General features: G+C 36.6%; 2 protein-coding genes across 5 annotated transcripts in view; both read left to right on the top strand.

The window, feature by feature from the left end:
- NXF3 (nuclear RNA export factor 3) overlaps window positions 1–27,190 on the top strand; it is a 1,139,741-nt gene that overhangs the window by 1,051,253 nt on the left and 61,298 nt on the right. The gene's annotated exons all lie outside the window — the stretch shown is intronic.
- ZMAT1 (zinc finger matrin-type 1) overlaps window positions 1–27,190 on the top strand; it is a 41,019-nt gene that overhangs the window by 6,100 nt on the left and 7,729 nt on the right. For 2 of the 4 annotated variants that reach the window (XM_029240088.1, XM_029240087.1), the window contains exons 2-4: window positions 8,842–8,948; window positions 13,049–13,223; window positions 14,811–15,095. In XM_029240088.1, coding sequence (XP_029095921.1) covers window positions 8,844–8,948; window positions 13,049–13,223; window positions 14,811–15,095 — 565 coding nt within the window. In that variant the 5' untranslated portion in view covers window positions 8,842–8,843. Of the gene's footprint in view, window positions 1–8,841; window positions 8,949–12,869; window positions 12,972–13,048; window positions 13,224–14,810; window positions 15,096–15,771; window positions 16,218–21,355; window positions 21,360–27,190 lie in introns of all 4 variants that reach the window. The other 2 variants (XM_029240089.1, XM_029240090.1) reach the window with 2 other exon arrangements.

Genomic DNA, 27,190 nt, shown 5'->3' with positions numbered 1-27,190 from the left:
TTAAGAGTTTGATAGTGTCTGGCCTTACATTTAGGTCTTTAATCCATTTTGAGTTTATTTTTGTGTATGGTGTTAGGGAGTGTTCTAATTTCATTCTTTTACATGTAGCTGTCCAGTTTTCCCAGCCCCACTTGTAGAAGAGGCTGTCTTTTCTCCACTGTATATTCTTGCCTCCTTTATCAAAGATAAGGTGACCATATGTGCGTGGGTTTACCTCTGGGCTTTCTATCCTGTTCCTTTGATCTGTATTTCTGTTTCTGTGCCAGTACCATACTGTCTTGATTACTGTAGCTTTGTAGAATAGGCTGAAGTCAGGGAGCCTGATTCCTCCAGCCCGGTTTTTCTTCCTCAAGATTGCTTTGGCTATTCTGGGTCTTTTATGTTTCCATACAAATTGTGAAATTTTTTGTTCTAGTTCTGTGAAAAATGCCAGTGGTAGTTTGATAGGGATTGCATTGAATCTGTAGATTTCTTTGGGTAGTAGAGTCATTTGCATAATGTTGATTTTTCCAATCCAAGAACATGGTATATCTCTCCATCTATTTATATCATCTTTAATTTTTTTCATCAGTGTCTTATAATTTTTTGCATACAGGTCTTTTGTCTCCTTAGGTAGCTTTATTCCTAGATATTTTATTCTTTCTGTTGCAATGGTAAATGGGAGTGTTTTCTTAATTTCTCTTTAAGATTTTTCATCATTAGTGTATAGGAATGCAGAGATTTCTGTGCATTAATTTTCTATCCTAGTACTTTACCAAATTAATTGATTAGCTCTCAGAGTTTTCTGGTAGCATCTTTAGGATTCTCTATTTATAGTATCATGTCATCTGCAAACAGTGACAGCTTTACTTCTTCTTTTGCAATTTGGATTCCTTTTATTTCCTTTTCTTCTCTGATTGCTGTGGCGAAAACTTCCAAAACTATGTTGAGTAAGAGTGGTGAGAGTGGGCAACCTTGTCTTGTTCCTGATCTTAGTGGAAATGCTTTCAGTTTTTCACCATTGAGGAGGACGTTGGCTGTGGGTTTGTCATACATGGCCTTTATTATGTTGAGAAATGTTCCCACTATGCCAACTTTCTGGAGGGTTTTTATCATAAGTGGGTGTTGAATTATGTCAAAAGTTTTCTCTGCATCTATTGAGATGGCCATATGGTTTTTATTCTTCAATTTGTTAATATGGTGTATCACGTTGATTGATTTGCGTATATTGATGAATCCTTCCATTCTTGGGATAAACCCCAGTTGATCATGGTGTATGATCCTTTTAATGTGCTGTTGGATTCTGTTTGCTAGTATTCTGTTGAGGATTTTTGCATCTATGTTCATCAGTGATATTGGCCTGTGGTTTTCTTTCTTTTTGACATCTTTGTCTGGTTTTGGTATCACAGTGATGGTGGCCTTGTAGAATGAATTTGGGAGTGTTCCTCCCTCTGCTATATTTTGGAAGAGTTTGAGAAGGATAGGTGTTAGCTCTTTAAATGTTTGATAGAATTTGCCTGTGAAGCCATCTGGTCTTGGGCTTTTATTTGTTGGAAGATTTTTTTTTTTTTTTTTTTGCGGTACGTGGGCCCCTCACTCTTGTGGCCTCTCCCGTTGCAGAGCACAGGCTCCGGACACACAGGCTTAGTGGCCGTGGCTCATGGGCCTAGCCACTTTGTGGCATGTGGGATTTTCCCGGACTGGGGCACGAACCCATGTCCCCTGCATCGGCAGGCAGACTCTCAACCACTGTGCCACCAGGGAAGCCCCTGTTGGAAGCCCCTGTTGGAAGATTTTTAATCACAGTTTCAATTTCAGTGCTTGTGATTGGTCTGATCATACTTTCTATTTCTTCCTCGTTCAGTCTCGGAAGGTTGTGCATTTCAAAGAATTTATCCATTTCTTCCAGGATGTCCATTTTATTGGCATATAGCTGCTTGTAGTAATCTCGCATGATCCTTTGTATTTCTGCAGTGTCAGTTGTTACTTCTCCTTTTTCATTTCTAATTCTATTGATTTGAGTCTTCTCCCTTTTTCTCTTGATAAGTGTGGCTAATGGTTTATCCACTTTTTTATCTCCTCAAAGAACTGGCTTTTAGTTTTATTGATCTTTGCTATTGTTTCCTTCATTTCTTTTTTAATTTATTTCTGATCTGATCTTTATGATTTCTTTCCTTCTGCTAACTTTGGGGTTTTTTTGTTCTACTTTCTCTAATTGCTTTAGGTGTAAGGTTACGTTTTTTATTTGAGATTGTTTTTTAAGGTATTGTTTCTTAAGGTAGGATTATTAAGGTATTGTTTCTTAAGGTAGGATTGTATTGCTATAAACTTAAGGTAGGATTATTAAGGTATTGTTTGTTCTACTTTCTCTAATTGCTTTAGGTGTAAGGTTACGTTTTTTATTTGAGATTGTTTTTTAAGGTATTGTTTCTTAAGGTAGGATTATTAAGGTATTGTTTCTTAAGGTAAGATTGTATTGCTATAAACTTCCCTCTTAGAACTGCTTTTGCTGCATCCCATAGGTTTTGGGTCATCGTGTTTTCATTGTCATTTGTTTCTAGGTATTATTTGATTTCCTCTTTGATATCTTCAGTGATCTCTTGTTTATTAAGTAGTGTGTTGTTTAGCCTCCATGTGTTTGTTTTTCTTACAGATTTTTTCCTGAAATTGATATCTAGTCTCATACCGTTGTGGTCGGAAAAGGTACTTGATACAATTTCAATTTTCCTAAATTTATCAAGGCTTGCTTTGTGACCCAAGATATGATCTGTCCTGTAGAATGTTCCATGAGCACTTGAGAAAAATGTGTATTCTGTTGTTTTGGGATGGAATGTCCTATAAATATCAATTAAGTCCATCTTGTTTAATGTATCATTAAAAGCTTGTGTTTCCTTATTTATTTTCATTTTGGATGATCTGTCCATTGGTGAAAGAGGGGTGTTAAAGTCCCCTATTATGATTGTGTTACTGTCGATTTCCCCTTTTACAGCTGTTAGTATTTGCCTTATGTATTGAGGTGCTCCTATGTTGGGTGCATAAATATTTACAATTGTTATATCTTCTTCTTAGATTGATCCCTTGATCATAATGTAGTGTACTTCTTTGTCTCTTGTAATAGTCTTTGTTTTAAAGTCTATTTTGTCTAATTTGAGAATTGCTACTCCAGCTTTCTTTTGATTTCCATTTGCATGGAATATCCTTTTCCATCCCCTCACTTTCAGTCTGTATGTGTCCCTAGGTCTGAAGTGGGTCACTTTTAGACAGCATATATATGGGTCTTGTTTTTGTATCCATTCAGCCAATCTATGTCTTTTGGTTGCAGCATTTAATCTATTTACATTTAAGGTAATCAGTGATATGTAAGTTCCTATTACCACTTTCTTAATTGTTTTGTGTTTATTATTGTAGGTCTTTTCCTTCTGTTTTGTTTCCTGCCTAGAGGAGTTCCTTTAGCGTTTGTTGTAAAGCTGGTTTGGTGGTGCTGAATTCTCTTAGCTTTTGCTTGTCTGTAAAGGTTTTAAGCTCTCCGTCATTCTGAATGAGATCCTTGCTGGGTAGAGTAATCTTGGTTGTAGGTTTTTCTCCTTCATCACTTTATATATGTCCTGACTCTCCCTTCTGGCTTGCAGAGTTTCTGCTGAAAGATCAGCTTTTAACCTTTTGGGGATTCCCTTATGTGTTATTTGTTGTTTTTCCCTTGCTGCTTTTTATATTTGTTCTTTGTATTTAATTTTTGATAGTTTGATTAATATGTGTCTTGGTGTGTTACTCCTTGGGTTTATCCTGTATGTGACTCTCTGCACTTCCTGGACTTAATTAACTATTTCCTTTCCCATAATAGGGAAGTTTTCAACTATAATCTCTTCAAATATTTTCTCAGTCCCTTTCTTTTCCTCTTCTTCTTCTGGGACCCCTATAATTCGAATGTTGGTGCGCTTAATGTTGTCCCAGAGATCTCTGAGACTGTCCTCAATTCTTTTCATTTTTTTTTCTTTATTCTGCTCTGCAGTAGTTATTTCCACTATTTTATCTTCCAGGTCACTTATCCGTGCTTCTGCCTCAGTTATTCTGCTATTGATCCCTTCTAGAGAATTTTTAATTTCATTTATTTTGTTGTTCATCACTGTTTGTTTGCTCTTTAGTTCTTCTAGGTCCTTGTTAAACGTTTCTTGTATATTCTCCATTCTATTTCCGATATTTTGGATCATCTTTGCTATCATTTTTCTGAATTCCTTTTCAGGTAGCCTGCCTATTTCCTCTTCATTTGTTAGGTCTGGTGGGTTTTTGCCTTGCTCCTTCATCTGCTGTGTGTTTCTCTGTCTTTTCATTTTGCTTAACTTACTGTGTTTGGGGTGTCCTTTTCGTGGGCTGCAGGTCGTAGTTTCCATTGTTTTTGGTGTCTGTCCCCAGTGGCTAAGGTTGACTCAGTGGGTTGTGTAGGCTTCCTGGTGGAGGGGACTCGTGCCTGTGTTCTGGTGGATGAGGCTGGATCTTCTCTGTCTGGTGGGAAGTTCCACATCTGGTGGTGTGTTTTGGGGTGTCTGTGGCCTTATTATGATTTTTGGCAGCTTCTGTGCTAATGGATGGGGTTGTGTTCCTGTCTTGCTAGTTGTTTGGCACAGGTTGTCCAGCACTGTAGCTTGCTAGTCATTGAGTGGAGCTGGGTTTTGTCGTTGAGATGGAGATCTCTGGGAGATTTTTGCCGTTTGATATTATGTGAAGCTGGGAGGTCTCTTTTGGACCAGTGTCTTGAACTTGGCTCTCCCACCTCAGTGGCCCAGCGCTGACGCCTGGCTGGAGCACCAAGAGCCTGTCCTCCATGCAGCTCAGAATAAAAGGGAGAAAAGAAAGAGAGAAAGAAGAAGATAAAATAAAATAAAGTAAAATAAATAAAAAATTAAAACCTGAAATAAAATAAATTAAAAAAATAATTATTAAGAAAAAAAATATTAAGTAATAAAAAAAAAAAAGACGGACAGACAGAACCCTAGGGTAAATGGTAAAAGCAAAGCTGTACAGACAATAATCACACACAGAAGCATACACATAAACACTCACAAAAAGAGAAAAAGGGAGAAAAATATACATATCATTGCTTCCAAAGTCCACCTCCTCAATTTGGGATGATTCGTTGTCTATTCAGGTATTCCACAGATGCAGGGTACATCAAGTTGATTGTGGAGATTTAATGCGCTGCTCCTGAGGCTGCTGGGAGAGATTTCCCTTTCTCTTCTTTGTTCGCACAGCTCCCAGGGTTCAGGTTTGGATTTGGCCCCGCATCTGTGTGTAGGTCGCCTGAAGGCTTCTGTTCTTCACTCAGACAGGACAGGGTTAAAGGAGCAGCTGATTCGGGGGCTCTGGCTCACTCAGGCCGGGGGGAGGTAGGGGTACAGATGTGGGGTGAGCCTACGGCGGCAGAGACCCCCGTGACCTTGCACCAGCCTGAGGCGCGCCGTGCGTTCTCCTGGGGAAGTTGTCCCTGGATCACGGGACCCTGGCAGTGGCAGGCTGCACAGGCTCCCGGTAGGGGAGGTGATAGTGACCTGTGCTTGCATACAGGCTTCTTGGTTGCTGCAGCAGCAGCCTTAGCGTCTCATGCTCATCTCTGCACCCCTGTTGATGCACTCTCCTCCGTGGCTCCGAAGCTGCCCCCCTCCACCACCTGCAGTCTCTGTCCGGGAAGGACCTTCCTTGTGTTTGGAAAACTTTCCTCCTTCACAGCTCCCTCCCAGTGGTGCAGGTCCCGTGCCTATTCTTTTATCTCTGTTTTTTCTTTTTTCTTTTGCCCTACCCAGGTACGTGGGCAGTTTCTTGCCTTTTGGGAGGTCTGAGGTGTTCTGCCAGCGTTCAGTAGGTGTTCTGTAGGAGTTGTTCCACATGTAGATGTATTTCTGATGTATTTGTGGGGAGGAAGGTGATCTCCGCATCTTACTCTTCCATCATCTTGAAGCTCCTCTCATATCCCTTTTTAATCACTTCTTTTCCTTTGTTGAATGCAGAATTAAGTCCAAATGCCCTGATGAAGCCAATTATGATTTGGCCTCATTCCAAGCCTTCAATTATTGTCTTTCATATTCTTGTGTATCCCCAGGTACCTTTTTTCCACTCTTTTTATCTGAATTTTATTCATCTTTTAAAGCTTAGTTCAATACCTGTTCACCTCTAGAAGCTTTTCCCAAACTCCTCAGCAGGAACCCACTGTACCTTATGTCTTATATCACTTACGACATTTTGATCTTGGAATCATAGTTCTTTTTAAAAATAATTAATTAATTAATTTAACTGCACCGGGTCTTAGTTGCGGCACGGGGATCTTTAGTTGTGGCCTGCGGGATCTTCGTTGCTGCACGCAGAATCTTTAGTTGTGGCCTGCAGGATCTTCGTTGCGGCATGCAGGATTTTTCAGTTGTGGTATGCGAACTCTTAGTTGCGGAATGTGGGATCTAGTTCCCCTACCAGGGATTGAACCCAGGCCCCTGCATTGGGAGTGTAGAGTCCTCACCACTGGACCACCAGTGAAGTCCCCATGGTTCTTTATATACACATCTTTCTTACTAAATTGTAAATTCCTTGAGATTAGGAGTTATTCACTTGCTGTGTCATTTCCAACATGTGGAACAGTCATGTATTTATAATGGAAAAAAGTCAAGATAAAACAAAGTTCCGCTCCACCAAATAACACATGTGACAAGTTATTTCGATTTCAGTGAATCCTAATTTCCTAACCTTCAGAATGTGGCAAATATCACTTACCTTGCAGACTTATTTAAAGAACTAAAGGGGTAAGCTATTATCTTGTTTACACATAGAGGGCCTTCAATAAGTGCTCTTTCTTTTTTCTTATTTCTTTCCAAAATGTGTACCATAGTACTTTGAAACTAACCTCAGTAAATACCAATAAAGCTAAACGATGTGCAAGACATTGAGGGCCTGAACTTGGGTAGTGTTATGGGGAATTAAAAGGAAGAGATGGATATCAGATAATGTTATAAGCTAGAATTGACATGAAACAGTGATTTGCTGGGGAGCAGAATGGCTGAGATTTTGAGTCTGGAATATTATGCCATTTAATAAAGAAAGACCAAGATCTTGTTTGAGAAAATGAGTCAAAGGCAATAAGTCTAGGCAATACCATTCTAAAGGAAAAGTTGTAGGGGTACCAGTAACTTCATGGACTTCATGGAAATTTATCTGGGTCACCAGTAATGAAAGGCTAGGTTAAAATACTTAGCCTTCATATTTCCCAACTTGAGTGTCAGTGTCAAACTTTGACTATTAGAAGTGGGGAAATCTGGAATTAAAGGTTGATCTAGGAAAGAAATGAGTGTTAAATTTTAGGAATTGTTGAACCTCTAAATTAGTAGTTTCCTTTTGTCTTCTTAATGGAAACTTTCCCTCTGTAACAAGTTATATTGCCACCAAATGATAATATTTACTTATTATTAAAGAATTTAATAGGAAGCTCAATATCTTATCACTATGCTCAGATTGCATATAGTAGTTAATTCTGAAACAAGGCAAGTCCTGAAATACATTTTAGTTAAACTCTCTACCTTGCTGACTTTAAGAGTCAAAGTTAGAGAAATCATATATTTTAAAACAACCTAAAAATAATTCAGAGAGGATACTATATATTATAGGGATAAATTTTTATGTGTTCATCAACTTGTTTTTGACATGTTCCTAGTTACAGTTATTATTATCTTGAGCATGCAATTTAAGTAAGCATTTTAATCCATACAGTGGTACTGAAAACAAAACTTAGTTGTAGATATCCAACATAACTTTTAAAATAAATACCTCTAAAGGTTTTTAAATAGAAAGTCCTACATAATTCTTGCAAAAATTGAAAGAAAACAGTTGTACAGAAAATAAAATGTTAAATTTTCTCCCTTTCTTCCTTTTCTAGCCCCACTTCCCAAAGTTAATCACTTTTAAATTTAATTTATATCTTTCCATATTTTTATATGTGATGTATATTTAATTTTTGTTAGTGTTGGAGATGGATGTATTGTATTTATTGTTCTACAACTTTTTATCCATTTAATATATCATTGGCCTTTCTCTGTGAAAGTATGTGTGGTATCAGCTTATTCATTTAAATAGCCAAATAGCAAACAAAATTTTGATGTTTTGTGATTTATACCTTATAGATGCACTAATAAATTTGGGGGGAATACATTGCAGCTGTTAAGAAGTTTAGATAGAAGTGTGGACCTCAAGTGTAAATTCAGAAGATTTTGGCATGTGTTATTTATTACAGTGAGAAACATTTAGAAATAACACTTCTAGATGGTATTATATGAACATTACTTTATAGCTTTGGGGGCTTCTGTGAGACTTGTTTGGCCAGATGAATGTGCTAATGTTCGTAGAACAATGGAAAATGTTTGCCTACTATGGGCAAAATTTTTTTGTGGTTCCGTGTGATTTTTAGATAACATTGGAACCATAGCTCCAGATAAGTGACAGTCTTATAACAATGCCTTTTTAAGGATTGTCTACTATAAAACACAAATTCCAAGGCTTGGTTTTTTAATCCTGCCGCTCATTATTGGTGCCCCAAATCAGTCTACGAAGCTCATGAAGTTACTGGTACCCCCATAACTTTTCATTTGGAATGGTATTGCCTAGGCTTATCATGTTAAATAAATAACACTTGCTATATCCTACATTAGAGGCATATTTATTATGCTCATATTAAATTGCATACTCAATAAGCAAAAAGCTTTTACTGTAGCCTCACAAGCACTCAGGTTTGAGGTGGTATATGAAACAATATGTAGTTGAAGAATGAAAATTATACTTCTAAATATTCATTTATGTGATATATAATCTCATTACCCTTTATTTTATTCATAGATATGACTTGGAAAGAACAGGAAAAGACTGAACTTTTTACAGATAATTTTTGTAATATATGTGGAGTGGTGCTGCAGTTTGAATCACAAAGGATTTCACGTTATGAGGTAGGTTAAAAACACTGGGAATAGAATCTAAAATAGGTTTTTAAATATAACAGATAAACTTCATATATTATCTGTTTTTGATTCTTATGAGAACCCTGTGTATTATTTCCCTTTGATGGATGAGGAACCTGGCTCAGAGAGGGACAGTAACTTACTAGCTTAAGTTTGGAGAATTCGGGTTTAAACTTAGCCTTTTTGACTCCAAAGCATGTTTTCTTTTCTTCACATCATTCTGCCTCCATTTGTATCTATCAAGCCACTATATCCTTCGTGTCCTTGTAGTAAATATAAGGGAAGTTTTATAAAGCTTGTGTAGGAAACAGTTAATGTGAATCAAGGGATATTATTGAACTCCAGAGTTTTCCTTTACAGTAAATGAAGGATAAAAACAAAATGAACTCGTCTTGCACTTGATTTAGCTACATGTTTTTAAGCACAGTACCATAGAATTCTAGAGTTAAAAGAGGAATGTATAATGTTCTTACTTCTTTAGTTTATTGATTAGAAAACTGAAACCCAGAGGGATAGTGATTCTGCATAGCTAATCTTGGCATGACTAAGCTTAAAAATGATTTCTTCTAATTTCATATCCAGTGTTCTTTCCTTTCTTTTAGTGTTGTCTCCCATTTCTATATCATATTATGAACTATTGGATTTATTTTCATATCTGGTATCCGTGTTAACAAAAGTACTAGATACATTTACTTAAAAGATATATAATGCCAGTTCTACTTTTTTAAACACCTCATCTTGTTTTGCCCATTGCTAATCTTATTGGCAACTATATTTCAGTCCTTATGTTTATTGGGATTCAATTAACTGTAATTACAGATAGTGAAATTGTGTGGGCTGTGGATTGAAAGGACGTAGATTCAAGTCTTAACTCCACCATTGTTGTGAAACCCTGGGCAAATCACTTTACCTCTCTGAGCATGTTTCTTGAGCCTGCAAAATGGGGGCATAAGATCTCTCTTACTATACTTGTGAGAATTAAGTGAAATCAGATATGTGACTGTGCCTAGCATATCCTGGGACCCCAAAGCTCAAAGATTTAGAGTTAATAAAGAGAGACATATAATCAAGGGGCTCTGTGATAACTGTGGTTGGAACCATTTGAATTTAAATTTGAAAAATTACTTTTATGGGCTTATGAAGTACTATTCAGTGTAGAAAATATACAAAAATATGAGAAAATATGAATCAATCATAATTCTGTTGCTTGTAAGTAAGCATCATTTAATTAACTTCTGTTTAGTTTATATGATTCCAGTATGCTTTCTAAACACACAGACATATTTTTACAAAAGAGAATTGTATGTTGTTTTGCACTTGCTTTTTCATATAAGAACATATTCTGAACACTTTGTCCTATCATTACATCGTTTTACTTTTCTGTAATAGTTTAATGGCTATAAGGCATTATGTTATTTAATGTTGTAGCATATTTTTAAATTTAAATTTCAGTGCCATCTGTAAGTTTGGTACTTAAGCTTGTTAAATAATCAAATCAAAACTATACATGACTTTCCGTATATTTGAAAGCACTTCTGTGCAAATATCCTACTTGAAAAGGTGATTTTTTTTCTCTTTAGTATACAGCTTGGTTAATAGTGTCAGACTATCTCAGCATAGTATTTATTGTTCATGTAAAATAGGACAGTACTGCAGAAGATTTGAATTTTAATAAGGTTGCACTTATTAATATTTCCTTTTGTATTTATACTTACATATTTAAGAAACCATTCTTTGTTCTTTTGTCATATAGATATTTCTGTTTTCTTCTAATACTTTTAAAAGCTTTATTTTTTAGGTTAAAGTGTTTGATCCATCTGGTATTGATTTTCACATATGGAGGGTGGTAACATTATTTTCCATACAGATAACCAGGTATCCCAGCAATATTTATTTAAACAGTCCATCCTTGCCTCACTGATTTGTAGTGGCATCTCTATCATAAGTTAATTTATATATATATATATATTTATAATGTTATTATGTTCTATTGTATTGCTTTGTTTACCTGTCTCTATAATAATTTCACCTTATTAGTATAGCTTTAAAATATGCCATGATACCTGGTAGGGAAAATTTATATGACAAAAAGCTCATTATAAAGTTAAAAGACAAGCCACAGATTGAGTGCTATTTATAACCGATATAACTAACAAAGAATTAGTATCTAGAATATATAAAGAACTATATATCAATTAGAACAAGAAACAACCCAATAGAAAAATGGGAAAGTGTTATAAACAGGCTGTAGAAGAGATACTTAACTTCAGAAGTGATCATATGGGAAATGCAAGTTAAAGTGATAATGAACTAACTATCTTATCAAAACTATCATTCTCGCAAAAATTGAAATCTAATAGCACTTAACACTTCAGGAGAATATAGGAAGACAAATCACTCATATATGCTACATTTGGAGTTGTAAACTGCTTCAACATCTTTTTTTAAATTAATTTTTATTGGAATATAGTTGCTTGCTTCAACATCTTTGGAGAGAAATTTTATAATACCTATTAAAGCTGAAAACCCTCATACCTTATAAGCCAAATAGTCCATATCTAGGTGTCTACTTTAAAGAAACTCTTGGACATTATATTAGGAGATATATTTACATATGTTCAGTGCAGAAATGCTTGTGATAGCAAAATAAACAGAAACATAACTGCCTTCAGTAGGTAACTTGATGGGTAGCATATGGAGTGGAATATTATGCAGCATGTAATATGAATGAACTAGAGCTCTATGTATCAATATGGGCAAATCTTACATAATATTGAGTTATAAAAAGTTGAAAAGGATATGAATAGACTGATTCCATTTTCATAAAATTAAAAAAATGACAGTAGTACATAATACTGTTTATGGGTACATGCATATCTAGTAAAGGAAGAGAAGCATAGAGGAAATGATATAGACCAACTTTAAGATAGTGGTTACCTATCGGGAGAGACTGAGGAGGGGAGGGATTGTTGGCATGAGGAGATAGGACTGTATGTGTAAAATTTCACCTCTTTTAAAAAGGAGATCTGAAACAAATATAGAAAAATGTTAATAGTATATGTTAAAACTGGGCAGTGGGTATGTACTTCAACTATATTATTTCCTGTGCTTTTCTATATGTATATATTTCACAATTTAAAATGCTGTAGAGAGAGGGTAAGTAGTTGCCTCACAGTATATGTTCAGGAATGTTAGTTTCCCTTCTATTTACACCAACATTTTCGTTATTACGTATTTTGTTCCACATTTGTTCAGAGATTTTTCTAATGTGCCTAACCTAGAAGAGTTAATTTCCTCACATAAAAGAATTTTAGAGGTAAGCAGTACAGGGCTGATGTGACAGCTCCATAACATTATCAGAGATCTAGGCATTTTCTCTCTTTCTACTCTGATGAACTAGCCTCTGTCCTTAAGATCCCCCATAGTCCCAGATGACCTTTAAATCTTAATTCCAGAAGCAGGAGGGAAGAAGGTTAGAAGAAGGGTTCATCCTCCATCCTTTTAGGAGGCTTCCCAGAAGTTCTACCCAGCATTTCAGATTACATCTTATTGGCCAGAATAGAGTCACAAGATTACGTCTTGCTGAAAGGGAGGCTGGAACATGCAGTCTTTTAGCTGGGTATATTGCCTAAGATGTGTAACTAAGGAAGAAGAATAAGTTTGATATTAGGCAAAAAAATCTAGGAGTCTCTGTCAAAAACAAAAACCTAGAAGTTATTGGACTCTAAATTACAGCATTATTTTCATTTTAATTGAGATTTAGAGATTTGAAAGCATGTGAAGCCTTTTCGTAAACTTGGTACACATTAAATATATTTCAATTCACGGGTACTGTCCTCAAATTTGAAGAGGTGTAAATTTGGGGTACCTCTGTTATTGAATAAACAAAGTCATATTATATATTTTTAGAGTGAAAAACATGCTCAAAATGTTAGGTTTTATTTTCAAATGCATGGGGAACAAAATGAAGTGCCTGGTAAGAAAATGAAGATGGATGTTAGGAATTTTCAGGTGAGTGGCCTTTGTTGATGTTGTAATTCGAAAGTTTGAGTTATTGAATCTTTCTAACAAGATTTTGCTTATTTCAGATGCATAGGAGTGAAGTAGTGGACAGAAACAAATTTTGTGATCTCTGCAACATGATTTTTAGCTCACCAGTTGTTGCTCAGTCTCACTATGTGGGGAAATTCCATGCTAAAAAACTGAAGCAATTAATGGAGGAGCATGATCAGGTATCTCCATCAGGATTTCAGCCAGAGATGGGTAAGATGACATTCACCTCTTTGACTTCAATACAGGGTCTCTCTATAATTTTCTACCATCTCTGCCATCCATTTTTTATTGGAGAGACTTTTACTCTGCCACAGTAACTTGGTTCTTTTTCTGCCTGGTTAATCTCTTTCTGTATCCTTGTAATTTAATATAGAGATCATAATTGCTAGCTGAATTTTAAGAAATGTGACCTCTCCTTTTCAGTTTATTAAATCCAAATAAAAGCAAGTTATTTGCTATGTTGCTATAAAGAAAGAACAATAAGCAACCTGAACTCTCCAGTTTCTAATCAAATTATAAAGTCTTAGCTCCTTCTTACTTCTTCCCCTTGGCATCTATCTCATTCTTCTTTTTTTGCTTTAGTACTTTCCAAAACATTATCTCATAGTGTGTGTTCAGACCAGTGTCTTCACCATAATATAGTTATGTTGCAGCATTTTCTGACTATAACTATAGCCAAAAAAAAAGGTATGGAATCTTCTTCTACCAGATTGCTCATTTCTTTCTTCCTATGAATATAAAGAAAAGGTACTACTAGCATTATCAATCAGCAGTTATTGAGTACTTATTTTATGTTAGATGCCAAAGATACAGAGAACTGTAAAACGTTGCTGTTTCCTCCTTCCAGTGATGTTGGGCCGCCAGCGCATGAGAGAACTGACCCACAGATCTCACTTCTGGCCTGAAGTGGCAGAGTACACCCTGGAAAACCCAGCCTGTATTTTGAAAATGTGTGCCAGAACAAAAAATAAGATGATCAATTCTCTGGAATAAATAATTTACCACATTCTCACTAGCTTCAACACTTTAGGAATAAAGCATGTCTAGCATGGAAATTTTACCAACATTACTTTCCAACTCATAGTGTAGGCCTCATCAGCATTAAAACATATAGTTTTCTTAATAAATGAAACCAGAATTATTTTTAAATTTATTCTAGTTTCTCTAATTTTTGTATATTTGTTTTTCTGCCTGTCAGTCAAGAGGGACAGAATCAGTGTGCCCTACAAGAGAAAGCATCTTGTAAAGCTTTATCTTTAGTTCCCAAAATTCATAAATTTGGGCTCAGAGAGGAGACTAAATGAAAGAGCTCTGAAATAACTGTAAATGTGGAAACATAATTTTATAGCCTTAAACAACTGCATAAATTTTATTTTGATACAGACACCACAAATCTGGACTGAATAGGTGATTTACTTTGCTACTCAAGAAAGACACCAACTTAGAAGTTGGTACCATCTCTTTTACCCTCACTAATTTCAAGAACCATCCTAAGACATTTCTTATGCCTTCATTGATTTTTCAGATGAATAAAATTCATTTGAAATACATGCCTAATGCTGAATATTCTTTCCTGTATCTTTGTTGGAGAAACTTGGTGACAGACTTGTATTCAAATTTCTATTCTCACAGAAGGAAATTCTTTTTAGCCTGAGTACCTTTATCCAACAGCCCTATATGGAAAAAGTCCAGAGATAGTAGGTTTTAAAAAAACTCTAACTTTCCCTAATACTTTATAATGAATGCAGCTCTAATAGCTGGACACCTGTTGATCACTTTTCATTATGACTATTTCAGCAGGTGTGCCTATTACTACTTCTGCTGAGTCAACTTTTCTGAAGCCCCTTGTTGTCAAGCCTCCTCCAGGTGGGATTAAAGACGAGACTACGCCTTCCTCTTCCAGCAGTGCTTTGGATTTGAATAATCCAAACAAGTATTGTAAGCTCTGTCCTGCTTCCTTTAATGGTCCATTAATGGCCCAACAACATTATGTTGGGAAAAAACACAAAAGAAATGAAGCTAAGAAGAAGTTTGTAGACAAGATAAGAGAGAAACCTCTTCCAGCAAAATCAGATGCAAATGGTAAATAGTAAAATTATCCCAAATCTCTTTCTTAGAAAGTTTATATTTTATTAAACATATCTGGCTTATGTATATACTATTTTGCTTTTACTGAATACAAGGTTTATAATACTCATGGGATCATAGAATTTTCGATAAAGACTTTTGAGCCCATATAGGTCTGTCTGTTGGTTTTCTAGAAAATGAGACCCAGAAAGGTTTAGATGACACTTACTAATAAAATACAGGTATTACCACGGTTTCATGTTATATCATAGGTACATAAGGAAGTATTTTAAATTAGTATCATGTAGTTATATCATTCAGTCACTAAGTATGACTTAAGTGTCTCTTAGTTGCTAGGCTAGTTATTCTTGGGAATACAAATGAAGATATACTATTTTCCCTGAAGGGGCAAGTGTATAACTAATTGGGTTAATAATACTTCATTGCAAGAGGCTGCAGACATGGATTTTTGTGTACATATTTTTGGTAACCAGAGGAGCCAAACATCATGGTTCAGAAAAGCTTTATAGAGGAAGTATATGATTTAGATTGATAGCAGTGGGAAGGAGAGAGGATGAACAAAGGAGCTGAGAAAGAGTGGCAAGAATTCAGGTGCAATAAAGATTCTGATCCTGACTGGAGTGATCCACTTGCTCTTCTAACCATATGTTTTTTCATTTTCCCCCCACAGGCACCATCTCACTACTAGTATTTTTATTCCCTTTTCATATTCTCTTCTCCACCCACTTTTCCTCTACTCACCATTATTTTTCAATTCTTTCCTTACTAGACCTTTTTGCTTAATGTGAAAATGTTCATTACTCCCTCCTTGAAGCTCTATTCTTTGTCATTAGTAACTCCTTATGCTGTTGTTCTTTTCCCGTGTTTCTATTTATTTTCTGTTTTCTTTGGGGGCTCTTTTTTAAATTCATTGTCTAAATGTAGACGTTCCCATGGTTCCATTCTTGACCTTAATCTATAACATGATCTGATCTGTTCCTCTGATTTCATCTGTCATCTGTATGCTTATGACCTTTCTGCAAAGCTTTAGATTCATATATTCAAAGAGCAGCTACCTCTTCACCTGTATACCTCATAGCCATTTCAAATCCACTCAGTCATTCAAAGTAGAAACCTGTAGTTAATTGTAAATCCCACAGCACCATCTACTTCACTTCCTATATCTAATGAGGCACCAAGCCATGACTGTTTTACCTCCTGAATCTTACTGTTACCTTTTCTCCAGCCATGCTTTTCCCACACTAGTTCAGGCCCTCAACATCTTTTCTAGAGTTTTGCTACTCAAAGTGTGGTTTGTGGCCAGCATTATAAACATCACTTGGGAGCTTGTTAGAAAAAAGAATCTCAGGCCTCACTGCAGACCTACTGAATCAGAATCTGCATTTTAACAAGATGCCTAGGTGATTTGTACTCACAATAAATTTTGAGAAGCATTGTTCTAGAATATTGCCACAACCTCTAACTACTCTCCTTGCCATCAGTTTTGTCTCCCCAGATCTACCCTCAATTTAACCACTAGAGTGTTTCATCTAAAGTGTACATCTTTTCATGTCATTCCCCTGCTTAAAAGTCCTTATTTCTCTATTTTCTAAGGATAAAAATCTAAGCTTCATAGCTCTCTACCATCTTGTCCCTATCTCCTTCTCCAGGCTTATTCCCTGCTACTTCCTGCTATGATTTATGTGGGTCAGAATCTACAAACTGCTTATGGTTTCCAGAAACCATTACCCCATTTCTTGTCTCTGTGCCCTTCATGCTGCCATTTTGCCTAGAACATCTTCCTGTCCCTCTTCTCTTGACCAACTCCTACTCATTTCACTTCTTTCAAGCCTTTTCACTTCCTTCAAGGCTTATATTCTGTGCTTCCTTAACCTGAATATCTAATTATCTCTCCCTGTGTCTTTATCTCCCACTAGAATGTAAGGTCTTTGAGGGAAGGGACTTCATCTAACTCATCTATATTTCCAGTACTAGAGATAGAAACTGGCACAGAGTAGGCCTACCTCAATAGAGATTAGTTTAATATATGAATCAGTGAACTATTAACCTTTATTTATTGAGTGCTAACCCTGTGTTTGTACTATTAAGTTTTCTGCTTAATGTGATTCAACATGTCCCCAAAAGTTACATAGAGATCTGTATTTTTATCTAGGATTTTAAAGAACGTTGATTTAGGCTAGTGTAGAAATAGAAGTGGTAGGGCTTCTGAAAGTCGTAGATGTTTGGAGAAATGACAGACTTCCACTTGTTAGGGTATTTTTCCCATCGCTATGCTGAGGGTGATCTGAAATAAGTGGCTTCTAGTTTGTGGCATTAGGTAAATTGGAACTGAGAAGTGTGTCAGCCATGAGAAATGTGTGCACTTTGGTCACTTCTGAAAGGAGGGTCATTTTAGTACTCTGAAGTTTCAAGGTTATTAGATTGAGAGAAGGATTTTGGTGAAATTTTTATCTGGCTGTGGAGGCGAGTGCTGATCATCAGCATAATTTAATCCAGTCATTGAAGTCATTTTATACTAGCCTCTGAAGATGAAGCTCAAAGAACAGATTTTCAACACTGCCTTGACTATTTCATTTTGATAACAGTAAACATTTGAGGATTAAGAAAATAGCTGGAGAATTTAAAGTAGCAAATGAGAATTGCAAAGAACAGCTACAGCAGAAGCCCATATTATAAGTGAGCAAGCGGTAAGACAAAAACAGCTTAACCTGTGCCACTTTAACTATATTCACTCTTCACCCATTTTCTCCCTTCTTTCTGTCTCTGCCTTCTTTTCTATCTGCTATGGTTTATATATGTTTCTACTATATCTAATCTCTTTCCCTTTCTCTTCATCATTCTTACTGCTCTCTTCATGTCCCTCATTCAGTCCAGATCTTATTAGCACAGGAATGGCTACCATAACAATATGGAAATAAAATATGTATGTATTTTTAATTTACTGTATTTGTTTTGTTTATTTTACGAATTTCTAGCCCCATTATTGCACTTAGATGTCTCACCTTCACCTGTAACTCAGCATATCTAAAACTGAATTAATAATCTTCCCTAAAACCACCTTAAATTTACCAAGTTTTCTTTCTTTGCCAGTAGTACCACTATTTATTAGTCACCCACACTTGAATCTTTGAGGGCATCTTTGACTAAATTTCCCTATCTCCTATCCGTCCACAGTCTTATCAGGTCTTTTTAGAACTATTTTTTCTTCCTTTATCCTTCCATTGCATTTTCACTACCATCATCTCACAGTTTAATGCTGTAACCACCTTCTGGAAGGCTTTACTTATACCTCATTGTTATTCTCTCACTACCTAGTAGCAAGATTTCAACCCAGGATCAATTCCACAGTCCACTTGTTCTACTTTTACATTCAGAACACTGAGTGATGCTATGGAGAATTATATAAGGCTAGAGATTGGGTGCCTCTACAGAGTCTTAGTATCCAATCTCTGTGGCCTTTTAGTCCTACTTAATACTTTTCCTTCACTTTCCTTTCAGCAGTGATTTTTAAGCCTACACCACTCTCCAGGACTCTCTTCTACTGTTCAACACTCCCCCTCCTCACAACATTCAGGCAAGCTTATTCCTTATTTCATCAAGAAAAATGTGGCCATCAAATGTGGATACCAAGTATCTTGCCTTAACCAAATAATCCCTTAACCTTGAGTTTCCCTTTAACTACTACACTTTCCCCTTCTCTTCTTTGCCAAGTTTTTTTTTGTTGTGTTGTTGTTTTTGTTTTTCAAATATACTCTTAACTGTCTTTACTGATATTCACTGAACTCATTACCATTTGTTGACACACATTCCCCCAGCCCTCCACACCACCACTGTACCATTCCACTGAAACTGTCCCTCACAGGGTTATTGTGACTTCTAAATTTCTAAATCCAATGACCATCTTTACTCCATTCACTAAACTTTCCTCCTTTGACATCAGTCTCTCCTGTTCATCCTTACAACTTTGTCCTTTACTTCTTGATTTTTCATGGTCCCCCTCCTCCTCTACCATCTAGTTTAAAGAGTGGTGCTCTCCAGGGTTTTTATCATTATGTTGGTGTTGCTATGCCCACCCATACATTATCCTCAGGACATCTCACCCACTCTGATTGTCTTAACTAACCCCCATCCCCTGACTTCTCCAAAATTAACCTATCTTCTGCCTTTCAAATTCCCATATCTAACTGCCTATTGGACACCTTTACATGAAAATCTCACAGATATATCAGACTCTGTGTGTCCAAATTCAAACTCACCAATGCTTATTATCCCACCTCCTAAAATAGTACTTCCTTATGAAGTTCCAATTTCAGTTAGGATCACCACCCACTCAGTCACCAAACTATGCTGAGAGGTATTTTAGACTTCTCTAGATTCCTCCTTCTCCCTTATCTCTCACATTCACTCAGTCATTAAATTTTGTCTGTTTTAATGGTAAGTATTTCACCAATATCCCTGCTTCTCTCTACCCCTACTGTGACCTGTCTAGCCCATGCCCTCTCATCTCTTGCCTTATGTAACTGTGGTCTCCTTACTTCCAGGCTTGCTCCTCTTAAAATTACCCTCCATATTGCAGTTAGAGGAGAGATTTCTCTAAAACACACAGCTGACCATGTTACTTACTACTTAAACCACTTCAAGGTTTCCCAGCCCACAGAATAAAAATCTAGGCTCCTTAGCATAATATAAAAGTCTCTTTGATGTGATATACTTTTGCCTCTCCCATCTCATCCCCTTATATTTTATTCTGCAACAATTCCGAATTTTAACTAGTTACTGTAAACACTTCTGTGTTCTTTTCATGCTATTTCCTCTGCCTACAGTACTCTTCTCAACTCTTTTAACCGTTAACTATTTTTCATTTTTCCAAGTTTAACTAAGGCATCATCTCTTCCAGTAGCCCTCTTCAGGCTCCCATATTGTACTAAGTGCCTCTGCTTCATTGAATTCCCATACCTCTTAAGCATACTTGTCTTACCTTTTACCAAATGAGATTGAAATCCTCTGTTCATGTGTCTGTTTCTCACTTGGATTTGTGAGCAGCCTGCCCAATTTATTAATCTTGTACCTCTAGCATCTAGCATGATGCTTGGTGCCACAGAGGTGTTTAGTGTTGGTTGAACAGGTTATTTGAATTCAGCACATCATGCTCATTTCTGTCTCTTCAGAATATTGATATTGTTTTCATCCCCTGGAATTCCCTAACTGCCTTCCTTACAATTCAAATCCTTCTTTTCCTCCAAAGTCCATCACAACTTCCCTCACTTCTCTAGCTCTTGGTATTCTCCCCTTCCTCTGATTTTTCATGGGTATTACTGTTCATTGACAGTTGCATTAATTATAGTCCCTTAACTGAATTGGCCCCCTTGAGACAAGGGATTGTATTTTATTCTGCAATATCCTTCTCAGTGCTTTATATGGGAATGAGTATATGTTTTTTCTCATTATTTGATAATTGTTTATTGAAAGGCAGTGTTGTGTAGTGGGATAAACATAGATTTGGAGAAATGTTTGAAGTCAGTTGCCCAGTTGCACCTCAGATTCCTCAGGTATAAAATGAAAATAAGACTACTTCACAGGATTGAAAGAGGATGAAATGAAGCAGTATATACAGTACCCATCACAGAATAGGTCATCAACAAATGTTAGCTTTCTTGAAATATTTTGTTTTCCTGCCGTAATTTAAAAACATGTAAACTGGACATTTTCTATTTTTCTTCATAAGCTAAATGCCACATTAAGTTGCATTTTTGCTTGCATGTAGCTCTCAGTTGATTTAAGATATTAGATCAGTGGTTCTCATTCTTGACTACATACTAGAATCATGCAGGCAGCTTTTAGAAATCCCAATGCTCAGGCCATCGCTAAAATCAATTAAATTAGAATCCCTGGGACCCACACATTAGTGTTTTGTTTTCTCTTTTTTAACTCCCCAAGAGGTTATGATATAGAGCCAAGATTGAGAACCAAAATGTTAGACTATAAAGATATGCAGTTCCTCAATCTATCCTTTGAAAACAAAGACCTTAGTCCAGGGAGTTATGAGGTACGGCTGTGATTAGGAGAAAAGTGGGCTCCACAAGTGTTAGGTTATGGATGATTCTGAAAGTTACAGGTTGCAAAGAAGCTTGAGTTTCTGGGTGAAGTCAGAAACGGAATCCTAGCAGGGCTGAGGGGAGCAAAGTTTGACAGTTTGACAGGCCCAAGGAGCAGACTCAGATAGGAGAATGGACAGTGTAAGGAGCATAGTAGAGGCAGGTTTCAGTAGGATCAGACCAGGAATTTTGATCTTGGGGCCAATAAATAGACTTCATGTCTTCACAGAAAGGGTTTACACCATTTTTATATATTATTTTCTGAGATGTCTATATCCTAGAAAAAGATAAAGAACATCAGTGTGTGAAAAAGACAAGGGCTAAGGTAATAGAAAGCAGACCATAGTTCCAGAACTGCCTCTGGATCTTTCATATGTGACCTGCAGCTGCTCTAAACTACTGTATTGCCTATATTATAATCTTCTGGTATAATTTGTGAAGAAACTAAGGAGGAACTGAGGAGAACATTATATATAATATACTCTATAAGCACTAAACAAATATGTAAAACCTCTGAAATATAATCTGAGTTTATAATCATACTGAAGATCATTGACTCGATAATCTAGGCAGTGGTGCTCAACAGTGTCTGCACAGAAAAATCATCTAGAGTGCTTTCAAAAAGTAAGAAAGCCTGGTTCTACCCCTAGAGATTCTGATTAAATTAGTCTTATGTGGAGCTGTAACATGAATATTTTTAGAGTTCTCCACAAGATTTCAATGTGTAACTAACCTTAAGAACCACTAGTCTAGAGGAAACAAGGATTCCTCCTTATCTTGCATAACTTGGGCGCCCTCAAAATACATGGTATTAGCCAAGTGAATATGAGCCTTAATTTTCCCACCTGTTAAATAAGGTTAGTAATAATTTCCTGAAAAGGGTTGTTATGAGCATGCAGAGTCCTGGATTTAGTCCTCAGCTTTGCAGGAAGTCCAGAGTCTTCAGAGGTGATCAGCTTCAAATCAGGGACTCCGAAAACCAAAAACAAAATTGGAAGATGCAGAAAAATAACCAAGGAACTGGAAAGGTATTCCCTTAGTGGTTTTCTCCACACATCCTCTGACAATAATTAGCTGGGGTATTGTTAAAATACACAATCCCTGTCCCAGTGAATCATATTCTCCAGAGGAGGGGGTCTAGGGATCTGTATTTTAAACTCACACTCCAGGTGATTCTTTTTTTTTTTTTAACATCTTTATTGGAGTATAATTGCTTTACAATGGTGTGTTAGTTTCTGCTTTATAACAAAGTGAATCAGTTATACATATACTTATGTTCCCATATCTCTTCCCTCTTGCGTCTCCCTCCCTCCCACCCTCCCTATCCCACCCCTCCAGGCGGTCACAAAGCACCAAGCTGATCTCCCTGTGCTATGCGGCTGCTTCCCACTAACTACCTTACGTTTGGTAGTGTATATATGTCCATGCCCCTCTCTCGCTTTGTCACAGATCACCCTTCCACCTCCCCATATCCTCAAGTCCGTACTCTAGTAGGTCTGTGTCTTTATTCCTGTCTTACCCCTAGGTTCTTCATGACATTTTTTTCTTAAATTCCATATATATGTGTTAGCATATGGTATTTGTCTTTCTCTTTCTGACTTACTTCACTCTGTATGACAGACTCTAGGTCTATCCACCTCATTACAAATAGCTCAATTTCATTTCTTTTTATGGCTGAGTAATATTCCATTGTATATAAGTGCCACATCTTCTTTATCCATTCATCCGATGATGGGCACTTAGGTTGTTTCCATCTCCGGGCTATTGTAAATAGAGCTGCAGTGAACATTTTGGTACATGACTTTTTTGAATTATGGTTTTCTCAGGGTATATGCCCAGTAGTGGGATTGCTGGGTCATATGGTAGTTCCATTTGTAGTATTTTAAGAAACCTCCATACTGGTCTCCATAGTGGCTGTACCAATTAACATTCCCACCAGCAGTGCAAGAGTGTTCCCTTTTCTCCACACCCTCTCCAGCATTTATTGTTTCTAGATTTTTTGATGATGGCCATTCTGACTGGTGTGAGATGATATCTCATTGTAGTTTTGATTTGCATTTCTCTAATGATTAATGATGTTCAGCATGCTTTCATGTGTTTGTTGGCAGTCTGTATATCTTCCTTGGAGAAATGCCTATTTAGGTCTTCTGCCCATTTTTGATTGGGTTGTTTGTTTTTTTGTTACTGAGGTGCATGAGCTGCTTGTAAATTTTGGAAATTAATCCTTTGTCAGTTGCTTCATTTGCAAATATTTTCTACCATTCTGAGGGTTGTCTTTTGGTCTTGTTTATAGTTTCCTTTGCTGTGCAAAAGCTTTGACGTTTCATTAGGTCCCATTTGTTTATTTTTGTTTTTATTTCCATTTCTCTAGGAGGTGGGTCAAAAAGGATCTTGCTGTGATTTATGTCATAGAGTGTTCTGCCTATGTTTTCCTCTAAGAGTTTGATAGTTTCTGGCCTTATATTTAGGTCTTTAATCGATTTTGAGCTTATTTTTGTGTATGGTGTTAGGGAGTGATCTAATCTCATACTTTTACATGTATCTGTCCAGTTTTCCCAGCATGATTTACTGAAGAGGCTGTCCTTTCTCCACTGTATATTCCTGCCTCCTTTATCAAAGATAAGGTGACCATATGTGCATGGGTTTATCTCCGGGCTCTCTATCCTGCTTCATTGATCTCTATTTCTGTTTTTGTGCCAGTACCATACTGTCTTGATTACTGTAGCTTTGTAGTATAGTCTGAAGTCAGGGAGCCTGATTCCTCCAGCCCGGTTTTTCTTTCTCAAGATTGTTTTGGCTATTCGGGGTCTTTTGTGTTTCCATACAAATTGTGAAATTTTTTGTTCTAGTTCTGCGAAAAATGCCAGTGGTAGTTTGATATGGATTGCATTGAATCTGTAGATTACTTTGGGTAGTAGAGTCATTTTCACAATGTTGATTCTTCCAATCCAAGAACATGGTATATCTCTCCATCTATTTATATCATCTTTAATTTCTTTCATCAGTGTCTTATAATTTTCTGCATACAGGTGTTTTGTCTCCTTTGGTAGGTTTATTCCTAGATATTTTATTCTTTCTATTGCAATGGTAAACGGGAGTGTTTTCTTGATTTCACTTTCAGGTTTTTCATCATTAGTGTATAGAATGCCAGAGATTTCTGTGCATTAATTTTGTATCCTGCAACTTTTTTTTTTAATTTAACATTTAGTCTGTGTTCATGCTGGATATTAGTCTATAATTTTATTTATTTATTTATTTGAATTTTATTTTATTTTTTTATACTGCAGCTTCTTATTAGTCATCAGTTTTATACACATCAGTGTATACATGTCAATCCCAATCTCCCAATTCATTCCACCACCAGCCCCTCCTCCCCAGCACTTTCCCCCCTTGGCATCCATACGTTTATTCTCTACATCTGTGTCTCTATTTCTGCCCTGCAAACCAGTTCATCGGTACCATTTTTCTAGCTCCCACATATATGCATTAATATATGATACTTCTTTTTCTCTTTATGACTTACTTCACTCTGTATCACAGTCTCTAGATCCATCCACGTCTCTACAAATAACACAATTTCGTTCCTTTTTATGGCTGAGTAATATTCCATTGTATATATGTACCACAACTTCTTTATGCATTCGTCTGTCGATGGGCATTTAGGTTGCTTCCATGACCTGGCTATTGCAAATAGTGCTGCAATGAACATTGGGGTGCATGTGTCTTTTTGAATTATGATTTTCTCCGGGTATATGCCCAGTAGCGGGATTGCTGGGTCATATGGTAATTCTATTTTTAGTTTTTTAAGGAACCTCCATACTGTTCTCCATAGTGGCTGTATCAGTTTACATTCCCACCAACAGTGCAAGAAGGTTCCCTTTTCTCCACACCCTCTCCAGCAGTTGTTGTTTGTAGATTTTCTGATGATGCCCATTCTAAATGGTGTGAGATGATACCTCATTGTAGTTTTGATTTGCATTTCTCTAATAGTGATGTTGAGCAGCTTTTCATGTGCCTCTTGGCCATCTGTATGTCTTCTTTGGAGAAATGTCTATTTACGTCTTCTGCCCATTTTTGGATTGGGTTGTTTCTTTTTTTAATATTGAGCTGCATGAGCTGTTTATATATTTTGGAGATTAATCCTTTGTTGATTGATTTGTTTGCAAATACTTTCTCCCATTCTGAGGGTTGTCTTTTCGTCCTGTTTGTAGTTTCCTTTGCTGTGCAAAAGCTTTTAAGTTTCATTAGGTCCCATTTGTTTATTTTTGTTTTTATTTCCATTACTCTAGGAGGTGGGTCAAAAAATATCTTGCTGTGATTTATGTCAAAGAGTGTTCTTCCTGTGTTTTCCTCTAAGGGTTTTATAGTGTCTGGTCTTACATTTAGGTCTCAAATCCATTTTGAGTTTATTTTCGTGTATGGTGCTAGGGAGTGTTGTAATTTCATTCTTTTACATGTAGCTGTCCAGTTTTCACAGCACCACTTATTGAAGAGACTGTCTTTTCTCCATTGTATATCCTTTCCTCCTTTGTCATAGATTAGTTGACCATAGGTGCATGGGTTTATCTCTGGGCTTTCTATCCTGTTCCATTCATCTATATTTCTGTTTTTGTGCCAGTACCATACTGTCTTGATTACTGTAGCTTTGTAGTCTAGTCTGAAGTCAGGGAGTCTGATTCCTCCAGCTCCATTTTTTTCCCTCAAGACTGCTTTGGCTTTTCAGGGTCTTTTGTGTCTCCATACAAATTTTAAGATATTTTGTTCTAGTTCTGTAAAAAATGCCATTGGTAATATGACACGGATTGCCTTGAATCTGTAGATTGCTTTGGGTAGTATAGTCATTTTCACAATATTGATTCTTCCAAATCAAGAACATGGTATACCTCTCCATCTGTTTGTATCATCTTTAATTTCTTTCATCAGTGTCTTATAGTTTTCTGCATACAGGTCTTTTGTCTCCCTAGGTAGGTTTATTCCTAGGTGTTTTCTTCTTCTTGTTGCCGTGGTAAATGGGAGTGTTTCCTTAATTTCTCTTTCCGATTTTTCATCATTTGTGTATAAGAATGTAAGAGATTTCTGTGCATTAATTTTGTATCCTGCAACTTTACCAAATTCATTGATTAGCTCTAGTAGTTTTCTGGTAGCATCTTTAGGATTCTCTATGTATAGTATCATGTCATCTGCAAACAGTGACAGCTTTACTTCTTCTTTTGCGATTTGGATTCCTTTTATTTCCTTTTCTTCTCTGATTGCTGTGTCTAAAACTTCCAAAACTACGTTGAATAAGAGTGGTGAGAGTGGGCAACCTTGTCTTGTTCCTGATCTTCGTGGAAACGCTTTCAGTTTTTCACCATTGAGGACGATGTTGACTGTGGGTTTGTCATATATGGCCTTTATTATGTTGAGGAAAGTTCCCTCTATGCCTACTTTCTGGAGGGTTTTTATCATAAATGGGTGTTGAATTTTGTCAAAAGCTTTCTCTGCATATATTGAGATGGCCATATGGTTTTTCTCCTTCAATTTGTTAATATGGTTTATCACATTGATTGATTTCCGTATATTGAGGAATCCTTGCATTTCTGGAATAAACCCTATTTGATCATGGTGTATGATCCTTTTAATGTGCTGTTGGATTCTGTTTGCTAGTATTTTGTTGAGGATTTTTGCATCTATGTTCATCAGGGACATTGGCCTGTAGTTTTCTTTCTTTGTGACATCCTTGTCTGGTTTTGGTATAAAGGTGCTTGTGGCCTTGTAGAATGAATTGGGGAGTGTTCCTCCCTCTGCTATATTTTGGAAGAGTTTGAGAAGGATAGGTGTTAGCTCTTCTCTAAATGTTTGATAGAATTCGCCTGTGAAGCCGTCTGGTCCTGGGCTTTTGTTTGTTGGAAGATTTTTAATCACAGTTTCAATTTCAGTGCTTGTGATTGGTCTGTTCATATTTCCTATTTCTTCCTGATTCAGTCTTGGCAGGTTGTGCATTTCTAAGAATTT

The sequence above is a fragment of the Monodon monoceros genome, unplaced genomic scaffold, assembly GCF_005190385.1.
Source record: "Monodon monoceros isolate NGI ecotype Baffin Bay Population unplaced genomic scaffold, NGI_Narwhal_1 Super_Scaffold_22, whole genome shotgun sequence".
NCBI lineage: Eukaryota > Metazoa > Chordata > Mammalia > Artiodactyla > Monodontidae > Monodon > Monodon monoceros.
This window is presented reverse-complemented; position numbering and strand designations above follow the sequence as displayed.